The 22,805-nt window shown below is 45.0% G+C and overlaps 2 protein-coding genes and 6 non-coding genes across 9 annotated transcripts; 3 read left to right on the top strand and 5 right to left on the bottom strand.

Annotated features, from left to right (window-relative positions):
* The first annotated feature begins 1,061 nt into the window (after positions 1-1,061).
* Positions 1,062-1,134, top strand: trnak-cuu (transfer RNA lysine (anticodon CUU)). Its single transcript has one exon. It is a non-coding gene; the product is annotated as a tRNA-Lys (tRNA).
* Positions 1,135-1,482: 348 nt separating this feature from the next.
* Positions 1,483-1,556, bottom strand: trnan-guu (transfer RNA asparagine (anticodon GUU)). Its single transcript has one exon. It is a non-coding gene; the product is annotated as a tRNA-Asn (tRNA).
* Positions 1,557-2,096: 540 nt separating this feature from the next.
* Positions 2,097-2,169, bottom strand: trnak-cuu (transfer RNA lysine (anticodon CUU)). Its single transcript has one exon. It is a non-coding gene; the product is annotated as a tRNA-Lys (tRNA).
* A 109-nt stretch (positions 2,170-2,278) lies between these two features.
* trnan-guu (transfer RNA asparagine (anticodon GUU)) lies at positions 2,279-2,352 on the top strand. Its single transcript has one exon. It is a non-coding gene; the product is annotated as a tRNA-Asn (tRNA).
* A 410-nt stretch (positions 2,353-2,762) lies between these two features.
* On the bottom strand, positions 2,763-2,836 carry trnan-guu (transfer RNA asparagine (anticodon GUU)). The gene has a single exon. It is a non-coding gene; the product is annotated as a tRNA-Asn (tRNA).
* Positions 2,837-3,227: 391 nt separating this feature from the next.
* Positions 3,228-3,301, bottom strand: trnan-guu (transfer RNA asparagine (anticodon GUU)). The gene has a single exon. It is a non-coding gene; the product is annotated as a tRNA-Asn (tRNA).
* Positions 3,302-3,770: 469 nt separating this feature from the next.
* gba2 (glucosidase, beta (bile acid) 2) lies at positions 3,771-17,108 on the bottom strand. Of its 2 annotated transcripts, none has more exons than XM_069177847.1 (18): positions 17,031-17,108; positions 16,125-16,667; positions 12,554-12,645; positions 12,190-12,305; positions 11,486-11,704; positions 10,739-10,978; positions 10,345-10,447; positions 9,419-9,572; positions 8,657-8,782; positions 8,343-8,527; positions 7,801-7,905; positions 7,604-7,711; positions 7,278-7,429; positions 7,088-7,194; positions 6,127-6,269; positions 5,711-5,844; positions 5,090-5,281; positions 3,771-4,773 (listed from the first exon to the last, which is right to left on the bottom strand). In XM_069177847.1, exons 2-18 carry the CDS (start codon positions 16,316-16,318, stop codon positions 4,438-4,440), a joined length of 2,706 nt encoding a protein of 901 aa, XP_069033948.1. In that variant the 5' UTR covers positions 16,319-16,667; positions 17,031-17,108; the 3' UTR covers positions 3,771-4,437. The 2 variants fall into 2 exon arrangements, with proteins under 2 accessions (XP_069033948.1, XP_069033947.1); XM_069177846.1 differs by lacking the exon at positions 17,031-17,108 and adding an exon at positions 16,779-16,882.
* Positions 16,945-22,739, top strand: rgp1 (GP1 homolog, RAB6A GEF complex partner 1). The gene is made up of 9 exons (XM_069177848.1): positions 16,945-17,756; positions 17,885-18,000; positions 19,796-19,929; positions 20,101-20,184; positions 20,389-20,538; positions 20,732-20,878; positions 20,992-21,119; positions 21,257-21,434; positions 22,189-22,739. Exons 2-9 carry the CDS (start codon positions 17,885-17,887, stop codon positions 22,410-22,412), a joined length of 1,161 nt encoding a protein of 386 aa, XP_069033949.1. The 5' UTR covers positions 16,945-17,756; the 3' UTR covers positions 22,413-22,739.
* The last annotated feature ends 66 nt before the right edge of the window (positions 22,740-22,805 follow it).

The following is a 22,805-nucleotide window of genomic DNA, read 5'->3' as shown; positions in this document are numbered from 1 at the left end:
GGTGGAGGACGGACAGGTGGAGGACAGACAGGTGGAGGACAGACAGGTGGAGGACGGACAGGTGGAGGACAGACAGGTGGAGGACAGACAGGTGGAGGACGGACAGACAGGTGGAGGACAGACAGGTGGAGGACAGACAGGTGGAGGACAGACAGGTGGAGGACAGACAGGTGGAGGACAGACAGGTAAACTCTACTTGCTTTCCCGAAGCTTTTTCTCTGGAGGTCGAGCACGATGCTGTTAGCTCTGATGTTCGCGGATGAAGCTAACTGGCCGAGTGACGTCACGCCCAGCTTCACGGTAAGATGGTGTCTAAAATCAGAGTAAGTTCATTATTAGAGTTGAACACGTGATGAGTTGTTGTGTTGTTTTGGTGAACTGCTCATGTTCATGTCCGAGTAGTAACGACCTGCTCGTGCTAAGCTAACAGGAGGCCTGCTGCTAGCTCATCCGGTCGACGTTGATTGGTCGACATGTCAGCGACCAAACCTTTTGTTTTGCCATTATTTACATTTGTTGTTGTTGTTGTCACACATACCATGTGACTCGGAGCAGATGACGGCAGAATTAAAGGTAAATTAATCCTCTTTTACACTTTTAGTCAGAAAACCCCGATGAACTGTCAGAAGACTGTCATCACAGCTGATCCACAGGTGGGTTCAATATCATGTTCAGTTGTGTTCAGATGGATCTACATGCATCACACTCCTGTAAACTTGTGCTGAAGGTTTTATTTATTGTGTGGATTAATTCATAGTAAAGCTAAGGGTTTAAAATAACAGCAAACCATAGTTGGGAAATTCATCTGTCACTAGTTTAAATATACAAAGGCAACACCACAAGCTCAGATCGTCCGGCCTCCGGCTGTGTTGAAAAGGTGCTGCACCCGTAGAGATACATCGGAGGACTGCTTGTTTCCCCACATTGAGAATTGTAAATGCATTTTAAAAGCATGAATGGTGACGCAATAGCCGAAGGCCCCAACTGATTCAGTGAACTATAAAAGGAAAGCAGACGAGACGGTTTGTTTTTGAAATCCAACTTCGAGGGTTGTACGTGTAGCCCGGCTAGCTCAGTCGGTAGAGCATGAGACTCTTAATCTCAGGGTCGTGGGTTCGAGCCCCACGTTGGGCGCTTTGTGTTTTTCTCTTCAAACAGTCACGTTTTTTATGGTTTGCCTCCCTTTTACCGGATTGTGATTCAATTCAATGAATTTATTCGATTTGATAAAGTTGAAAACAATTTCTTGTAATAATAAGATCATTAGTTACAATATGTCACTTACTGTTTCAGCTGTTTTTCAGAGATCCATGCAACACTTTTAAAATAGGAATCAAAACCTTACTATCATCATTAGTGTTTAGGTGGGCACTCCCCGGTCCTCCTCTCCCCTATTGCATCCCACCCCCAATGCCTTATTGTCTACCCAGATGGAGTTTGCCTCCAGTGAGGCTATTATGTTGAGGGAAAAACAAAAGCAGTCGTCCCTGGGTGGGCTCGAACCACCAACCTTTCGGTTAACAGCCGAACGCGCTAACCGATTGCGCCACAGAGACCACATGACCCACTCCGGAGTAGGCAGACCATACAACATGTGAGGCTCCGGGCTGGGTCACCAGAGGCAGACTCTATAAAAGGTGCTTGGCCTTGTGACCTACCGTTGCTAGCTCAGTCGGTAGATCGTGAGACTCTTAACCTTAGGTCGTGGGTTCGAGCCCCACTTTGCAAGCATTGTATTTTTCTCTACTCATGAGCACCCCCGAGTTCCGACAAGACTACAGCCGTGATCAACAACAGTACCATTGCGGGAGTGTATAATTGGGCAGTGAGGGAGATGGTGGAGGCAGCTGAACAGGACAGTCTTTGGATTTGGTGGAAAGGAGCAAAATTGGAACATACTGAGCCAGTAGCACCGCCGTTACGTCAAGTAACTACAATATATTTACATCCGTTTCATTTCAGCTCTTTCAGTTTTCTGTCACAAGACGTGTGTCTGTTTCATGAAGGGAGGGGTTAAGGTATAACAGGTGCTTTAGGTACTGAGGGACAACATACCTGCACAAAAAACATGTGTGGATGTGATTGTAAAAAGCTTGCGCCCAACGTGGGGCTCGAACCCACGACCCTGAGATTAAGAGTCTCATGCTCTACCGACTGAGCTAGCCGGGCATGAAGGTGATTGTTTCACAGATCATTCAGATTGGTTATAACAGCCCCTCCCCCACTGTTATATGGTACATAGACAAAGTCGGTGGGCCGTGGTGTGGAAGTCGACTTCGTCTCTGTGGCGCAATCGGTTAGCGCGTTCGGCTGTTAACCGAAAGGTTGGTGGTTCGAGCCCACCCAGGGACGATTGATTTTTCTTTTTTTTGCTATATGGTAGTTTTCCCATAAAATCCTACTGTTAACTCTTTACCTGTGTTGTGTGCTATTCTTCCACATAAAATAGGCATTCATATATAAAAAAAGGTACTTGGACATGAAAGAGTGAGAGAAAGATTGAACAACTGTCACTGAAAAAATATATTTTTTTTGGCACTTTGACATCGTTTTGTGATTTTTCTGAAGAGACAATGCCATTTGTTTTAGAGATGTTGGTCCATGTTATTGTCAGTGATACATTTAAAACAGGGAAGATCCAAGCTGGTCGCTCATAGTGTCCTACTGCTGCCTCTGCCCCTCCCCCCTCACCTCTCACCTCATGCACCACCCTTTCACAGCACATCAGTCTTTCTTCACGTGATGACTAAAAGTGAAACTACCGTCCCTGGGTGGGCTCGAACCACCAACCTTTCGGTTAACAGCCGAACGCGCTAACCAATTGCGCCACAGAGACGGGCTTGATATATTTTTCTTGGTGGAAACTCTGTGTATGTGTGCGTGCGTGCGCGCGCGTGTGTGTGCGTGCGTGTGTGTGCGCGCGCAGCAGTGGGGAAAGGCTGTCTGGTTGATTGCGCTGCGGGTTATTTCCTCTCAACCCGTTTTATTTCAGAATCACAGGAAACAAAACAAAAGCTCCATCTCCGCTCTTATCTCAACCTGTACCAGATGAGACTTCTCCTTTATGGGAGAAACACAAAGGTTAGTTAGTGGTAAATCTCAGTGAGAGAAATGCATCTGATTCAGTCAGTGCACTTTGTCTGATGTTCAGTTGCAGTTACTTTAGTATGTTTTGTTTATATGATTAGATTTTGAACATAATCTGCAGCTCTACTCTGACAAAACTGCGTCCCTGGGTGGGCTTGAACCACCAACCTTTCGGTTAACAGCCGAACGCGCTAACCAATTGCGCCACAGAGACTATTGTTCTGGTCTTTCAGTGTGCTGAATTCCAACAGCTCTTAATCAGGGTGACTGAGCATCTCAGCTATTCGCTGGAGTGGTTGAAAAGTCACTAAACAGCATCTCAACCAGCAGTAATGTTTCAGATCGACACCCAGAGGAGCAGAAAGGTGGCTCATCTTAAATTTACTTTGCCATTTGGAAAACCCTTGAAAAGGGTAACTGGTTCTCCCAATCCTTATTCCCTCATCCTCCTATCTGAAGGTTTTCTAAGTGATGTAGTTTTATTTCTTGTTTATACTTAAATATTGGCAGATTGTTTGAATGGGCATTTTTATCAAAATGTCAATCACCGAAGCATCAGCTGAGGTCTCTGACAGATTTGACGTTTCTCTATTGGAGGCTTCAAAGCTAATGTCTTTGATTAGGTGTGTTTCATAACTACAGAAATAGTTTTCACATACATTTAATCAAAAAGACAACAAATCTCCAGTTGCATCTTATTCAGTTATTTATTAAGCATGATTGTCATGAATTTTGGATTTTATAAAACATACTAAATGTTGCCTTTCCATTAATATACTGTAGATACAGGCCAACATGCAACAAGGCACCAAATGCTATAAAAAAAAAAAAAGAAAAGAAAAATAATTTTTTAAGACTTCATTTCCAACGGCACTCATCACAAATCACATTACTTAGTGCGGCATTCAAATTCAAATGCAAGAGGAACAAAATGTTATGTTTATAAACATGTTCCAAGTATGCACATGAAAATGTTATTATTGGCATATTTGTGAATTGTGAAATGTAGTGTTTGCATGTGTGTGTACATCCATGCAATCAGACAACATGATGCTGGAACAAAAGGGCCATTTTTAATAAGTAATTTACAAAGACTATGATTAGAATCTGCTCGTCTAACACGCTCGACCTAAAGACACGATCCCTGCTTCATATCTACCGACCCGTCAGCCATAAACTTCCTTTCTGACCTCGAGCATCAAACGACATCTGGAGCGAAACAAACTGTAGAGAATTAAATTCACCGCCTGTAACCGGCCGAACGGCACCGCAGGGTGTCGGAGCCGATGATGACCGAAGCTGCAGGAGAGTTTCAGTTTCACGCTCAGGGGGAACCGGTCATCTGATGACTCAGGTCCCGGCTCTGTCCGGGTCTCCGGTTGGATCCTTCTGAGATGCGTTCAGGGTCGGCTGGTCCTTCTGAGATGCGTTCGGGGCCGGCTGGTCCTTCTGGGATGCGTTCGGGGCCGGCTGGTCCTTCTGGGATGCGTTCGGGGCCGGCTGGTCCTTCTGTGATGCGTTCAGGGCCAGCTGCATGGCCCAGATGCTCAGAGGCCTCATGTAGGCTAGTGAGCGATAGATGCCCTTCTCACAGTAGGCTTCAGGAGTCTGGAAGGCCATGCCCAGCCTCTCCCACACCGTGCGGTAGCAGCCCTCGGCTGTACGCAGACCTTCCTCCCGCATACCCTGAGAAAACACGTCATCATATCCATATGATGTCATCATATCCGTATGATGTCATAATATCAGCACATCTAGCCACCTAAAGGTGACTTAAAGCGCCGTATCCCTCAACAAAGTGTTCTATGACTTCAAAAGAATGTTTTGGAACCGGTTTGCTTTCTTGTTTGGAATTTTCTCCTGAAAAATGACTGAAAATATTTCCCCCGATCTACTAGTTGGTTAATCGACTATTCAGACATGCAGGACAACAGAATGAGATTATTACTCCTGATGGTGTCCAGTCCTACAACGTAAAGTACACACTAATATACACACACACCTCATGGATCATCGTGGCCGCGAGACCGTACACGACTCCGATCCAGACCTCGTCGGACTGGACGCTGGAGCGGTCGGGAACTCCTTCGGGTCGCATGCCGTTCACGGCCCCCATCTGACCTCCAGCGAAGCTCATCACGTTCAAGTCAAACACCGACTTCAGGGCGATCCGGATCTTTTCTTTTGGAAAAGCCTGAAGAAGACGTGACGTTGAGACCACAAAACGTTCACGTTATGTCCGAATCCAGAAACAATCCTTCTACTTATATTTGTGTACTGATGGAGAAAATGTGACGTACACAACTGGAAGTACTGCATATTTACACAATTTTAACAATCAGTTCATTACTTAAAAAAACTGTGTTTCTGTAAGAAAAACATTTAATATCATTAGAACATAAATAACAAGTAGTCACATAAAAATACTGACCAGAATTCAACACGTTATAAGAATTCAAATATGTCCTGCTTAGTGTGTATTTAGCTCATAATATTGAGATCAAGGTCACGTCAAGCTTTGCTGTGAACGTTCGACTTCTCTCTCTTCAACTTTTTAGTTTTAGTTTTAAAGGTCTCTGTGGTGTTGAGGATGATTTCTCCATCTCTGAGATGTGTAACTTGCCTGGTCGTCTCCGTCTCTGTCTCCGTCTCCGTCTCCGAGCCCGGACGCTGCCAGGAACCAGTGGCCGGCACACTGGTCCGACATCACGCTGTTAGACAGGTCTCTCCCGCTGCTGTCATAGTTGTAGTACTTTCCTAAACATCATGGTGGGAAAAATAAATAAACGGAATCAATTCATCCAGCGGATTACAAACTTAACGAACCTCCAAAATCTATATTTGATTTTTTTCAGTCAATCTTTTTAGAATCGGTTTTGTTATCGGTCCGTACGTGGAAACAGGCTTTTGAGTTGATCACCATCACCAATGAAAACACGTGGACATGGGTTGTAAACGAGAGCTAAGCAAGAGAACCGTTTCCATGGAGATGCTGAGATGAAGATTTATAAAGATAAATACGTAGATGTTTGAACTCACCGTTCCACAGCAGTTTGTCAAAAGCAGCACTTCCTCTGTCCAACAGGTCTCTGTAACGTTTGTACGTCTCCTCCTTGTCCATCAGTCCGGCCATTTTACACATCACGCACAGGGACGCCAACCACAGCCCACCACAGTACGCACTGGAGTAAACACAAATATGGATATTATAAATAATATATTGGCTTCGCTCTTTGATGCAAATATAATTAATGTCCTGATGAAGTCCAATCAGACACTTAAATCTACCTGAATGTTGATTAAAGATGGATCTGACACTTTGGACCAGCTGCTGTAACCTTCTGAATTTAAAACACTCTGTTTGATGGAAATACTGAAGTATGACGTTTATATGCTTAAATTATTAATATGATTTGAAAAAAAAAAAGAAGTCTAACACTTAATGTAAAAGAAAGAAAAGATGGATTTTGTTACGCTTCATTTCAGCTGATCCTGATCCAGTAAAACGTGGCGGGATCGGCTCCTCATACCGAATCAGGACTTCTCTTCTAGTCCACATAGAAGAACCAGTCCTCAGTTTAAATAACGATATTATTAATCCTCTTTACTCAATTCATTTTGCTGTAATAATACACCCCGGTGTTTTTACAAAAATAAACAAAGGGGACATTTCTGGAAGCAACAACGTGCAGCCTTCAACACATTTAATTAAACAACACAAAAGCAAAATGAAAGAATATTATTCTATGAATCAGTCCTGCTGATATATGAATCTTTCCACTAAAATTGATTTCTGGTCCTCTGTACTTTCAATTTGAAGAGAAATGAAACAGGAAGTGTTTTGGAGGCCATTCATCTTTGCCAAAGCTCTCAGTCACATTTAGAGGCTCTGCTGCGACACACAACTCAGTTTTATATATTAATATATCAACACTAGACTCCTCCATTTTTTCCTGCCATTTTTTAATGCTACATGTTCGTCCTCTCCTTCAACTCTCACCTCGGTCCAGTCACCGTCCAGCCGTCGTAGGTCTGGTCAGCATATCCAGAGTTCTCTATCAGGCCGTCTCCGTCCAGGTCGAACTTCATCTCTGACTCCATCACCGCCTGACGGATCAACCGGAGTAAAACAGGTTTCAGCTGATTCCACTCATTCAGCAGGATTAACACTCTTTCTCCGGTTTGTGTACCTGGCAGATGGGCCACATGTCCTGGAGGTACTGACTGTCCTGGGTCAGATGGAAGTCCCTGTAGACCTGCAGGACAAACTTCAGGTTCAGGTCCTTCCAGTCTGCGGTGTCGTGGATGAGGTAGGCGTTCACCCGCTGCCACGGCTCGTCGTCTAGGCAACAGAAAACACCTCTGATCACTACATCAATTAAAACGTGGCGAGAACGGCAGCAGTCCTGACGTATTGTAGGATATAAATGTACAAAGTCACTGATAGGACCTTTCTGTAAGAGTTTTAATGCAAAAAAACTAAATATTATAATTGTTAATCTCCTCCGTCTCCTACCGGGATCCCCGATGTCGTGAGGCACCACGTTTTTGGCCTTGACGGGAGAACAGCGGCCGCTCATCAGGTGGAGCCTCTCGGTTGGGTCTTGGTTAACGACGCTGCCGGCTGGGAAGAGATTCACGCTGTAAAACCTGGAGCCTTTTCATCAACTGCACCTGCTCAGATCATCGATCAAAGACTCACTGGGAACTCACCGATGTCGTACTGCACGCTCAAGGCCAGTTTGGGCCACAGCATGATGAGCGCAAAGGAGGCGTAGAAGTGCACGTCGTACGTGTTGTACATTCTGTACTCCTGACCTGGGAAACAGGTCACATGACTCATCAACAGCTAATTAACACAGGCTTTTATTTCTTTTTACATTTTTACCAGGTTTCTCAGTTTAATGAGCTTTTTAACAATAGTTGGTGCAAGTTACTTAAAAATGATGGTTTTGTTGGTAGAAGAAGACACATTTGTTTGAGCACATGGATGTTGTTAAAACAAATATTTGAAAGCTCATGTAACCATGGCACCAGAACTGGAAGTTCATGATTTTGAAGTACGAACATTACGGATCAGAGGAATGAATGTTTTGGTTTTCATGGTTACCGTGTACACGTCACCTGCTTGGACATCAACCACAGTTCACTTTCATACGTCACATTTTTAATTAAATGTCAATTGCAATCAATAAAGACCCACACGCATTTTAAAAAAGCTAAATCTGAAAGCAGACTGCCGTCTGCCAGCCTACCTTCCAGGTAAGCAAAGCGCCCGAACTCCCTGATGACAGCAGGCCGAGCCGGCAGACCTCCGTTCTCGCTGCGCACGCCTCCGCTGACATCGGCGTCCTCCGATAGCTCCGTCCACACGGTCCCTCCGTCCACCACGAAGTACAACTCGTTGAACAGCGCCGACTTGTACCAGGAGGGGAGAGAGCTGCAGCACATGAAACACAAGCCGGAGGACCAACGGTGCGTAACTGGGGAGTGCATGAGCTATAAAGTAGTCTGATCAATCAATCAATCTTTTTCATTTCAGGTCCCGAGCTGTCAGAGGGGGAACCACCTGTCCTGCAGTACGGGTCTCTGCCACTCCTCAATGCTGCGCTCCCATTGGTTGTAGTGTGTGAGGGCGTAATGACTGAGTGACGGCGCCGCGTCCCCATTGGTGCCAAAGTAACGAGTGTATCTCCTGTAAGCAGAGAGGATGGAGCTACAAACATGCTTCACGTTCATCAACAAAAGCAAAACAATTATATATTATAATTTGATAAATATGACAATGAGGTCAGAGGTCAGGTTTGTTTACAGGAGCAGGAAGAGCTGATGAGTTACACGTCACTCGGTCAGTTAGAGCTGTGAAACAGAACATTTATTCAAAGTATATTTGGTTGATTGTCACCTCTCATCAAAACATGTTTTTTTCTGCCTCAGTCATGATAAATAATCAGAGCAGGAACATCGTTGAACTTCATCTCAGTTTCAGATTTGCTTTTTCTCACTGAACTTGTAACGAGCATTACGATAACAGGAAGTTCAGGTAACACCTGGTGAGTTCTTCTGTAACCTGAGCGGAGAGGAACAACATCTGCTGAAGCTCAGCGAGCAGAACAGCTGCTCGACGTCGATGACCGAGGGGAGAAAACTCAGAAGTCCTGTTTCACAATGAACTTTATATGTCTGTGCTATAAATGCCCCAAATTTATGTTCAGTCATTTTTCTCTACTTTCTACAAAGCCACATGAATGTGTGTTTCCGGTGTGTTTCCGGTGTGTTTCCGGTGTGTTTCCTGTGTGTTTCCGGTGTGTTTCCGGTGTGTTTCCTGTACCTGATGTGTTCCTTCTCTCCTGACCCAAAGGTGATCTTGGGCATGTCCCAGGCCAGGCAGAACTCCAGGCTGTTCCGGCTCTGAGCCGGTACCGAGCAGCTCACCGCCAACGCCGCCGCCACCTTTTCCCCCTTCGCCGTCAGTGGGCTGGATCCTGCAGGAGGTCCGACGGAGACGTTACCGAGGTCAGTTAGCAATATGTGGCATCTTTATCAGTTTTATCTTTTAACACAATGAGACACCAAAAAAGATTGCACAAAAAAATAACAGAGAATGTTGCAAAGTGTTTAACCCTGACATTTCTGAGCTTTCATATTCCTGTTTCTAATGCGTTAGATCAGCAGAAATAAAAGACTTCAGATGCATTAGCTTCTAAAACCCCAAATTATGTTCTTCAGTTCCTTTTTAAACTATTTGGGGAATTATTAATAGAGATAAAATCAGAGAAACGGCAGTAAATGTGTGGAGAGGAATGGAAATAAAGACATGAAACTAGTTGGATGTTGTGGGTCGTCTGGTTTTACAAAACCAGCTGCCTTCTGTGACTTCTTTGTAAGTTATATATATATATATGACCTTTATTTAACCAGGTAAAATCAATTGAGAACCAATTCTCATTTACAATGATGACCTGTCAGCACAGTCCACACAGTGACACAAACAGCACAGATACAAAACAGTATAACAAACACATGAGGAAAAGGCTAAAGACAACATGGGTAAATAAATAAACACTATGTACCAAAATAAACAATACAATTAATAAAAATAAATAAATAAGTTGATTATTCTCAGCTTGGTCCAGACAACATGTCTCACTTTCTTGTGTCTAAAATCATTGTAACTGATCTGTTCTCAAAGTTTAAAGCTCAACTAATGTTCGAGCACGCGTGGCATCTTTCCACCGTCTGTTTTCAGGCACTGACCCGTCGGAGAGTCCAGCCGTCCGTCGGTGATGAGGTCACTCCACAAACCGCTGCAGGTTCCCTTCGGACTGAACGCCGTCTGGTGACTGATCTCCCTGTCGGGCTGGTAAAACACACACACACACGCACACGCACACACACACACGCACATGCACACACACACACACGCACACGCACACACACGCACACACACACACACACACGCACATGCACACACACACACACACACACACACACACACGCACACACAGTAAATCTACAACATAATGCTTATTAATACCACAGATTTTCGATAACGGAGACTATTGTTCCAAATCCAGGCTTTAATCCCCGAGAATGTCTCGCCACAAAAACCTTTAATGATTTTGTTAAAATCATTCAGTGAAAATCGAACCTGCTCTCGGGCTGCGATGCACAGAGTGTACGGGTTCACCGGGGAGCAGTGATGGAGCAAGACCCCCGACATCGCCTCCCCCTCCTTCTCCAGGTGGAATGGTTCGTTCCAGTGTTCGCCGCTCTTGTCGTCCTTGTGTCCCGATCCGTTGACCATCGTAAACATGATGGAGACGTCCAGAGCGTAGTCGTTCTTGTTCTCTATGTCCCACACTAATACTGCCACCGGGAGGCTCGAGTCCTGAGACACAAAGGAGACGTAGATGAGGGAATAGATTTTATCATCTTGTCCACAAACCATTTAAAATGTCTTCTATCTTAGAATAAAGTTACTGAAGCACAAAAAAAGGTTGAGCCAAAGTGGATGAATGCCTGAAAACACGTACTTAACTTTTACCACCATAGTTTGGACGTGTGTGAAACATCCTTTGTCTTTAGTTGAAACTAGTTTTGAAACAGGAATTGTTTTCCAGGGTTTCCAACTAACCCTGAAGCTACAAACACTTTTACTTACAGTCTGTGGTTCCTACATTTTGATTTATTCTTGTTATTGTTTGGTTAAATTGTCGTGTTAAGCAGTGAGACATGATGCAACATATATAGATGACCAAGATATTATGGATGAACTTGGAATCTATTCATGTAAAATCATCATTAAAAGCCACAAACTTTGAATAATTTTTGAAGCCTGTTGCAACTACAGATGGCAGACTAAAATATTACATTATATTAAAAAAAAAAGTTGAACCTGGTAATCGTGAGGGATGACTGGGGAAATCTGTCTGCAGGTGAGGGTGACGTTCTGGCCCGGCAGGTGGTAGACGGTCCAGGCGCGCGGGTACAGGGCGTGGTAGAAGGCGTACTCTCCGCAGTAGCCCCAGTTCCAGCCCTGTAACGTGGGCGGACGCTCCACAGAAAGCACCTGCTGGTAAACCGTTTGTCCTCCACGACGCAAACACACCGTGAACTGGAAGACCAGAAAAGTAATGTGCATGTCAGAAAATTAGACTTTATAAATGAGCAACAAGATGTGCAAAGTATTTTCCCAGCATGCCCTCTGATAAACATCTGAATGTGCGTCAGATGGCGAGAACAATAGAGCAAGTTTCTGCAAGTACTGAAAGAGTCACAGCCTTTGACCAACACGGCTGTTAAGAAAGTATCGCCGAGTGATCTCCATTCGTTCTGGTTTTAAACTACAGCTTAAGTAAATGATAAACTCTGGAAGAATGCTGGTTTCAAAAGGGTACGTTTTTATGAGACTTAAACGAGCTCCACAGAAGAATGGAGATAAAAGACTTCCTTATCTGTAAACCGAGACAGCTGAAAGAGCAACTGACCGACTTTGTGTGCCGACATTCATCGAAGTCAACGAGCAGTTTCTGAAAAAGTTCTAAAAACAAAATGTCCTTTCATTGAGGAAACCATCCATCTTGTGGAGATGTTGTATACCTGGTTGGCTGTGACCGTTTTATAGTGGTACATCCCAGGGTTGAGCTGCCACCTGCAGAACTCCCCCCTCCACCCTCTTGTGATGGTGCCGCCTCCGATACCACCCAGTGGAGCGCCTGTCAATCACAGTTCAGCGTCAACAGAGAAATAGGGAAGAGGGGAGAAACATTAATGGCTAATCCAGAGCTTCATGACTTTATGAGGTTATAGGTCTGCAAGGGGCCCGTGTTAGCGTTTCACCTTGGAAAACAAAATATATGCGATTGGCTGCAGCACATTGAAACTGAAGCTGATTTGATTCGTGGCTTTATTCTGATGTGTGTCCATGTTGGACTCCTCGCTCCTAAAATAGACCTGAACTCACCGTATATTTGACGTAAGGGTTGAGCACGAAACATGTCAATGAACGGAGCTTTCTTCTCCACCTGCGTCTTCTTGTACCACCACTTTAGATACCTGATGAACACATGACAGAGCGGCGGTCAGTGGAAGGAATCCAAGTGTCAAATAATAAAATACAGCTTGGAAATCAGAACGGATGCTTCAGTTACAGTCATGTGTTGAAGGGTTGAAATTATCCATCAAAGGAGCTTTTAAAGTTCCATCACAAGCACATGTTTAATAAGCAAACATCCTCATTTCTGTTTTTCTATTCATAGTCTGAAATGTGGGTTAGGGTTAGGGTTAGGGCTATGTTGGTCGAGATGGTCTGGATTCCAGGAAGTGTTTCACCTTTGCTCTAATAGACTGCATCCTTTTATTAATGTAGCTCAACAACAGTATCTGAATCCTGGACAGTCAGAACAGGAGGACGGATGACTGGCATGCCAGAATAATCCAGGAAGTTTCAGCCACAATGGGCTCAGCTGCACCGCAGACAAAAACCTCAGAGCACAGCTGAGTCCAGAGAAACAACAACGGCCCCGCCGATACAGCTCCACTCAGGAGGAGATGAATGGGATCCGTTAAAGCGTGACATGTGAAGCCATAGCAGCTTGTTCTGCAGTTCAGCTGGAATGCAAACAATAGTCCTCCCTCCGATCCGGATCTGAGAGCACAGGCCAAGTCTGCTAACCTGAATCTAACCTGTGTGTGTGAGTGAGTGTGAGAGTGTGAGAGTGTGTGTGTGTGTGTGAGAGTGTGTGTGTGTGAGAGTGTGTGTGTGTGAGAGTGTGTGGTGTGTGTGTGTGTGTGTGTGTGTGTGTGTGTGTGTGTGTGAGAGTGTGTGTGTGTGTGAGAGTGTGTGAGAGTGTGTGTGTGTGTGTGTGGTGTGGGTGTGAGAGTGTGTGTGTGTGTGAGAGTGTGTGAGAGTGTGTGTGTGTGTGTGTGTGGTGTGGGTGTGGTGTGTGTGTGTGTGTGTGTGTGTGTGTGTGTGAGAGTGTGTGTGTGTGTGAGAGTGTGTGAGAGTGTGTGGTGTGTGTGTGTGTGTGTGTGTGTGTGTGTGTGAGAGTGTGTGTGTGTGTGAGAGTGTGTGAGAGTGTGTGTGTGTGTGTGTGTGGTGTGGGTGTGGTGTGTGTGTGTGTGTGTGTGTGTGTGTGTGTGTGGGTGTGTGTGTAGGTGTGGTGTGTGTGTGTGTGTGGGTGTGGGTGTGTGTGTGGGTGTGGTGTGTGTGTGTGTGTGTGTGTGTGGGTGTGGTGTGTGTGTAGGTGTGGTGTGTGTGTGTGTGTGGGTGTGGTGTGTGTGTAGGTGTGGTGTGTGTGTGTGTGTGGGTGTGGTGTGTGTGCTCAAGCTGCCATCTCATTTACGACCTCAGTAAACGTGTTCCCGGTGCTTAAAGCCCGACTAACTGAAACCTAGTTTACAGTATTCTTATCTTTTTATTGCAAGACAAGCAGTTTTTACTGCACTGCTGTTGCAGACATCGTTTTATATTTGATTAATCCGACCGTTTAAAACCTGTCAATCAAATGAAAGAGAGCTGCAGGTGTAGTTAAACCTGGATTTAATAGTATTGTTCATTCTCTCTAAACAGAGCTGACAGACAGTGCAGATGAGGAAATAGGAGCTGTGCTGAGTGCAGCGTGTCTGCGTTGCCACAACAGTTTTCTGAAGGTTTGAAGCGACCTGTTTGAATGGTTTTGAGACTCAGACTCAAAGTACAGGTGTGTTAACAAAGACGGCATTCCACTTCGGGGAGGTCCTGTCTGTTTATGTTGGTTTAGTGACTCACTGGGACTCTTAATGAAACTGAAACATCACTGATAAAAGGTCTGTTACATCATCATAGTGAACTGAAAGAACTGGCTCTGTATTAAAGGAGTCACATGGAGGGATCATGTAATTAGTGGAACAGGGGAGATTTGGATTGGGTTTCTACAAACGACCAGTTATTCAGTCTATATTTTTATATATATGCACATTATCATTGATAAGAAACACGTCGAGTACAAATCAAAACAAAGCGTGTCCCTGCAGACGGACTCAGACACAGCTGAGGACTCCTTGAGTCCAGAACCAGTTCTCTGGATCTGGACTGTAACTGAGAGGAAGTGCTGCTGGCTGTGAGATCCACTAAAGATCCACTAGAGACCCGCTAAAGATCCACTAGAGACCCGCTATAGATCCACTAAGGATCCACTAAAGATCCACTAAAGATCCAGTAGAGATCCAGTAGAGACCCACTAGAGACCCAGTAGAGATCCAGTAGAGACCCAGTAGAGACCCACTAGAGACCCAGTAGAGACCCACTAGAGATCCAGTAGAGACCCACTAGAGACCCACTAGAGACCCAGTAGAGACCCACTAGAGATCCAGTAGAGACCCACTAGAGATCCAGTAGAGACCCAGTAGAGACCCAGTAGAGACCCACTAGAGATCCAGTAGAGACCCACTAGAGATCCACTAGAGATCCAGTAGAGACCCAGTAGAGACCCACTAGAGACCCAGTAGAGACCCACTAGAGACCCACTAGAGATCCAGTTGAGACCCACTAGAGACCCACTAGAGATCCAGTAGAGACCCACTAGAGACCCAGTAGAGACCCTGTAGAGACCCACTAGAGATCCAGTAGAGACCCAGTAGAGACCCACTAGAGACCCAGTAGAGACCCACTAGAGACCCAGTAGAGATCCAGTAGAGACCCACTAGAGACCCACTAGAGACCCAGTAGAGACCCAGTAGAGACCCACTAGAGATCCAGTAGAGACCCAGTAGAGACCCACTAGAGACCCACTAGAGACCCAGTAGAGACCCACTATAGACCCACTAGAGATCCAGTAGAGACCCACTAGAGACCCAGTAGAGACCCAGTAGAGACCCACTAGAGACCCAGTAGAGACCCAGTAGAGACCCAGTAGAGACCCAGTAGAGAGTTAGTGAGAGTTAAAACAAAAAAGTGTCAACTCCTTGTTCATTTCCTCCAGAGAATGAAGATGTTCAATGGAGGTATTAAAGGTGTTTTTTGAACTAATAATACATTATTTTTTCCCACTCAGATCTTGAGCAGACGAAACAAAACAATTGGGAACATTTTCAAAGAACTTGTCAGCAGCAGACGCTGCGACTCCTCCAGCTGTCGTCGGGTAAAACATCTGTTTTAAAGCTTTAATACGGAGGAACGCTGAGATGCTTCTTCTCAACGTCTCGTGTCATCGATTCATTATTTGTTTGCGGTCCTACACCTGGAAACTGTGAAGAACTACACATGAGGATTCAACATTTTCCAGTCAGGTTGTGTTTCCCCCTCAGGTCTCAGGTGTGGGCCAAGAAATAGGACACTAAGGGCTGAAGTCTGCCCAGGTCACCATGGTAACATGCATGGGGGTGACCTCTACAGACTGGAGGCTGCTGTGATGAGTGGAAGTGTCAACTGAAGCAAATTGGTGTTGAAAAATGTTTTTGATTGCAGGTATTTGTTGCTGGAGGATTTCATGAGCTAGATTTCAGTGCATCTCCTGGATCTGTGTCTGAATGTGCTTCAGGTGGAGGAAACTGACCTGATCCCCAGGCCGATGTGGTCCAAGACGTTGGACAGCGAGACGTCCTTTGCTTGAAAGGGCTTCCTCTTCTCCTTGAACTCGTGCGCCAGACAGATCCGCCAGCCCTCCTTCGGCACCCCGTACCCCATGTCCTCGGAGACGTACCTGCTCATGAGGTCCGCTGTGGATTTGTCGCCCCACTCCGAAGTCATCTTTTGCAGGTTTTTTAAGGGAGCTTAAAGTGACAAAATACTTCTGATTACAAGCAGGGAGGTCTCAGTTCTCCTGACACAGTTGATCAGGCGTTGAGCATCAACACTGAGGAGGTCGTCACTGTTGGTACTGGGGCAATAAACAGGTTGGAGGTTCAAGTCCCATTATGGGATGATGACAGTCCTCCTCGGCTCAGGGTCTTCATCTAGGACCGATGTGAAGCCTCTGGTCCCCGATGGACACAGAAAGTAGACCCGGAGGAGGAGGAGGAGGAGGTGCAGCGGTCCGCACCCGCGGATGGATGGAGGTCTGACGGCTAAAGAACAGGACGTATTCCGGATCAGACACCTACAAAGAGATCAAACAGGACAGAAGGAGATTGATCAGCTGTTGGTTGAAAGAAGGCCAACATCAAGCGGCATTTCAGTCACCAGCGTCAGCTGCACACAGCCTTCATACGTGGTCATGGGACATGTGCTGAAACACCCGTTTGCTTGAAAGTCGAGTAACGGCAGGAAACTGAACCCGCTGAACGTCTAGAAACGTCAAACTGGACCCGACCTCTGCTAGCATAGCGCTCACTAAGCCTTTCTACCCGGAGGGGTGAGGACCCGGGCGTTGACTGTCAGGCACCAGGCTCTGTCAGGCTGCTATGGTTACGGGCTCTTTGTTTACCTGTTTGCTGAAGGTACGTGTCACCCAAACAATTACCTGCTTCTACAAACTGTAGTTGTTGTTTTAGCGTGACGGACGACAAATGACCACATCTGGCTGGAAACCAGCGTTGCCTGACAAACCTGACGCAGGTAACCAAGGCGCCGCCGAGCCGGTGTGAGACTGAACCATTCAGACGGAAGAAAGGGGAGGTGGTTCGGTCCAACCTATTTATTTCTACTGTGTTTACAAGCAATTGTATATTATGAAGATCATACAATTTAAGAAAATGCTATACAATGTTCTCTTTAGTATGTTTGGCATTAATAAGCAACCGAAGAGGTTATTTGTGATTATTGATTTGAGTCTGTCCCTACTGGTTACCATAGCAACACGCCACGTCTCGTCACCCTGGCCTTTGGGTCGCTTCCAGATGGTCGACCAAAAAACGTTCCTGTAATTCTCCACCGTCGTTTTATTCTGTACGACATGTAAAAACTTGAATTGATCCGTGATTTACACGTTGATCTGAACATAATCTCACGGAAAATCCATGTTTCTGGATTAATCTTGTAATTCCTGGCGGAGTTTCCTGTTCCCGCGGTCTGTGGTTGGTCGCCCGGCAGCGGAGACGTTGTTTCGTTTCCGGCTCGATGCTAGCTGACCAGATGAGCTGTGCTCCTGTCTGGACGCTCTTCAGTGTTTTCTCAGAGAAGCTCGTGTTGGTTCACTTTGAGTAACGACGCTGACTTCTCTGAACTTCAAAGGTCGCTTGAGGCCACGGTATGTATTTAAATCTCCTTTTGACGTCTCGTCCAGCTGAAACAACGAACCCGTTTCTTTGAACACTGACGCAGTTCAAGTGGAGCAGTTTGTTGTTAACGCGTCGTTGTTGGCTCGTCCTGCTGCAGATGATCGAGGTGGTGGCCTCCATGGCCCGGGGCCCCGTGCTCCTGGCCGGGGAGCTCATGGAGTGTCTCATTACCTTCACCAACCCGATGTCTCACCTCTCCACGTCAGCCAGCAGGTAGCAGCTCTCTCCACCTAACTCCACCTAACTCTATCTAACTTCACCTAACTCCATATAACTCCATCTAACTCAACCCAACTTCATCTAACTCCACCTAACTCAATCTAACTCCATCTAACGCCACCTAACTCATATAACTCCATCTAACTCATATAACTCAATATAACTCCACCTAACTCCATACAACTCAATATAACTCCACCTAACTCCATGCAACTCAATATAACTCCACCTAACTCCATATAACCCAATATAACTCCACCTAACTCCATATAACCCAATATAACTCCACCTAACTCCATACAACTCAATATAACTCCACCTAACTCCATACAACTCAATATAACTCCACCTAACTCCATATAACCCAATATAACTCCACCTAACTCCATACAACTCAATATAACTCCACCTAACTCCATATAACTCCACCTAACTCCATCTAACTCCACCTAACTCATATAACTCCACCTAACCCCATATAACTCTACCTAACTCCACCTAACTCCATCTAACCCATCTAACTCAATATAACTCAACCTAACTCCATCTAACATCATCTAACTCCACCTAACGTCATCTAACTCCACCTAACTCATATAACTCCACCTAACTCATCTAATTCCACCCAACTCACAACTTCACCTAACTCCGCCTAACTCATCTAACTCCACCTAACTCCGTCTAACCCATCTAACTTCATCTAACTCCATCTAACTCACCCAACTCCACCTAACTTCAGCTGGAGCCATCTAACTCATCTATCTTCATCTAACTTAATCTAACTCCATCTAACTCGTCTAACTCCATTTAACCACACCTAACTCCGCCTAACTCCACCTAACGCCACCTAACTCGACCTAACTCCATCTAACTTCATCTAACTCCATCTAATTCCACCCAAATCATCTAACTTCATCTAACTCATATATCTCCCTCCAACTCCACCCAACTCCATCTAACTCCACCTAACTCAATCTAACTCCATCTAACTCAATTTTTAACTCCATCTAACTCATATATATATATCCCTCTCACTCCCTTTACTCCCTCTCACTCCCTCTCACTCCCTTTACTCCCTCTCACTCCCTCTCACTCCCTCTCACTCCCTCTCACTCCCTTTACTCCCTTTACTCCCTTTACTCCCTTTACTCCCTCTCACTCCCTCTCACTCCCTTTACTCCCTTTACTCCCTTTACTCCCTTTACTCCCTTTACTCCCTTTACTCCACACTTAACACTTAAAACACAACTGCACAGTCTCTTTCTCTGAAATTTTCAATGTAATATTGGTTAATATCTAAAGGACATATCTGAACAAGGTATGTCAGCTAACACAGAATTATCTGCATCGTTAATAATAACAACATCAATATGATGTGTTAACAGCCGTATGAACAAAATCAAATATCACTGTATTTTTTCCTCAAAAGCCCTGATCACTCTATTGTGGGGGTGATTATTGGTGCTTTCACAGAATATTTGAGAGATTGTTTAATAAATAATCATCAGTAATGTGGATGTAATGATTATTGGGTTAAAGGCACTTTATAGAACAGTCAGAACAATTACATCATTTTACTCTGATGTAAATTTTAAACCCAGAAAAAGACAACATTTGTGCCGTTTCACAACTTTAAATGTAGAGAATTAGTTCATGTTGATGTGTGAAAGGATCATTTCATTTGTCTCTAACTCCACATTGACTGAACCATGTGATGCAGGACACTTGGATCAGTTATTCAATCGGTCCCTCTGTGAAGTGTAACCCTGATTTTCTCCCCGTGTCCCAGTGAGATGCTGGCGTGGGCGAGCGCTCAGATCCACTGTCAGTTTCACGCCAGTGAGAACCGGGTCGCCCTGCCGGCTCACGGCAACAAGCAGGACGTCCAGGCGGAGAGCGACACGGTGCTGATCCCCAGCCGAGGTGAGGAGGAACGATGTGGACGAAAATCAAGAAATGTTTTACAAAAACACAGATAGATTTTGCTGCAAATTGAAATACAACTTTTATGACTATGTGGATATTGTTGTCCACATTTTATCAGCCTTATATTTCACAAGTAATACACCTCGAATGTCCTCTGTCCTTCTGCAGGAGAACGAGGGCAGTGTGTGCTGGACACGCCACCCAAGATATTATTCTGTGATCTGCGCCTCGACCCTGGAGAGAGTAAAACTTGTATGTTGGTTTAAGATCCATTAAAAAAAAAAAAGAAATCTAAAATAATCTAATCTTTCAACGTTTGTCATAAAACCGACACATGAAAACCTTTTGGTCATAACAAATCTTAAGTTATTTGCATGTTGTGTTTTTTAATCATTTTTACGGCAGTATTTGTAAACAGACGAGACATTTCTTTGTGACATCACAACTCTCCCACAGACTCGTACAGCGAGCTGGTGCCCGTCGACGGGCCTCCGAGTTTCCGCGGTCAGGCGGTGAAGTACGTTTACAAACTGACCATCGGCTGCCAGCGGGTCAACTCGCCCATCAAACTGCTCCGGGTTCCCTTCAGAGTGCTGGTTCTGCAAGGTGAGACACAATTTGGACTTCGACCGTCACTTTCCTGCCTTTTGGCCATTTAGGCAAGTGAGACCAGAAATGTTTTTGAAGACAGTGAAAGGGATTTTATTTGACGTTTTACTGAGGAAATTAAGAAAATGTAGTTCCAGGAGTATTTCAACCTTTTGATCTCGCCGTGCATCGTTTCCTGTCGAACCTGCAGGTATGCCGGAGCCTCCGTTCCCCCAGGATGAGGAGGTTTCCCCCTCCAACCCGTTCCTGGAGGAGGAGGAGGCGAGCCGCCGGGATGCTCGGTCTCTGGAGCGAGCGCTGGACATGCTGATGGTCACCACCTCCAGACGTTGCCCCCGTCAGTGTTTCTTTAAACCACGACATCATTTCATGCAGTAGTTCATTTTTTCTGATTAATATTTTCCACAGTTATTCTATTCACGTGTCCACATCTCACCTGTGTTCCTCCAGACATGTTTAATATCACCAACATGCGCGGGAAAGTGGCGAAGCTCTGCATCTTCAAGACGGTGTACCGACTCGGGGAGGACATCATCGGTACCTTCAACTTCTCCGAGGGAGACATTCCCTGCCTGCAGGTCGGTCTCTGTCCACGGTTCTGTTTACATCACTGTGTGAACTTCCTGTGACACCGTGTGTGTGTGTGTGTGTGTGTGTGTGTGTGTGTGTGTGTGTGTGTGTGTGTGTGTGTGTGTGTGTGTGTGTGTGTGTCCAGTATTCAGTGAGCCTTCAGAGCGAGGAGGAGATCCAGCAGCAGTACCAGCGGCGACCCGGTCAGGCCGTCAGCGTGACCGGACACGGCCGCCACATGGAGTCCTGCCTCCACACGGCCTCCAGCCACTTCTCCCTCCCCATCCCCCTCAACGTCACGCCCGGCTTCAGCACGGACATCAGTCAGTCACCACGGAGATGAAACATGTCATATTTAACATCAACTACTTACTTTTTTTTTTATCTATTGTGATACTTTTTGCAATTTTTTCTAGTTTTTAAAAATGCACTTGTCGGTTAAATTTAGTCCTTAAATATTCCATTTTTACTTTCAGTGACTCGTAGATCAGCATCCTTCAAACATTTTGACCGACTGAAAAGAGACGGTTAATACAACGTTTTCTCAGCTATTGTTAGACTAAATGTTAATAGAAATTATTCACACTTAAACGTGGAACATTTTTCAAATATAAACACTGAGAAACAGCGACGTGCCGGTCAAGAAAGAAAACCGACGGCACGAAAACAGAAATACAGAATCCCCCAAAAATGTGAGACGTCGTTGATATGACACACACCGTTTTTATTTTATAAGTGCATAATAAATTAAATATAACTATTAATTTCCAAGGAAAAAAAACAAGTTATTTTAATTTCGATGTAGTTGCATCAATTTTGTCTAAAGGTGAGACGTACACAAAAACTATAAATAATGTCACTTTTATTTACACTAAAGTCACATTCAAGGACTCAGACATCTCATTTATTACCAGATAAACATCTGTTTTTAAAGATGTTAACATTTATATTTGATTATGGTTTTTGTTTTTAGTTTTTATTGACAAAATTAAAGAAGTTATATTTTGATGTTTTTCAGTGTATCAAGCTCACAATGATCAGAGAATCAGAGGTTTCCGTGTCATTCGTTCTCTTCAGTGACGCTGAGGTGGCGCCTGCACTTTGAATTCGTCACCGCCCGGGAGCCGATGGAGCCGCCCACTGTTCTGCTGAACCAATCGGAGGTCACGGTTTGGGCCGGGGCGGAGCATGTCAACGTGGACACCTTCAGCTGGAATCTGCCAATCAAAGTGTTGCCCACCAACCCGGCGCTGGCGTCCTACATGTCCCAGTTTACAGGCTCCAACAGCATTAACATCTGACTGTGTGTGCGTGTGTGTGTGTGTGTGTGCGTGTGTGTGTGTGTGTGTGTGTGTGTGTGTGTGTGTGTGTGTGTGGAAACAACGTCTGCAGCCAACTGGATGTTTTTCCTTTTTGTCAGCTGCTTTCTAACCGAATTATGAACATCTTCCTTGTTGAAGATCACAGTTCTGTGGTTCTTCTTCATCTCTGTATTTATTTCATGTTGGACTCCTTTTTATTTTATGAAACCACAGTTTATTACCTGAGAAGTTTGTTTCTGTCCGACTGCTTTTCTTCCAGCGTGAGATGTAAGAACTACAAGAGACGATTAAAAGTGTGACCTGGAATTGTCACTTTTTTTTTTTATTTAGTAAAGAAGAATTTTATTTGATGGTTATAAATGAGTTACAGCA

Source organism: Embiotoca jacksoni, unplaced genomic scaffold, assembly GCF_022577435.1.
Source record: "Embiotoca jacksoni isolate LCO1_2020_lvr unplaced genomic scaffold, fEmbJac1.0.p SCAF_78, whole genome shotgun sequence".
In the NCBI taxonomy this organism is placed as follows: domain Eukaryota; kingdom Metazoa; phylum Chordata; class Actinopteri; family Embiotocidae; genus Embiotoca; species Embiotoca jacksoni.
Note: the sequence above shows the minus strand (reverse complement) of the source record. Positions and strands in the feature narration are given on the sequence as shown.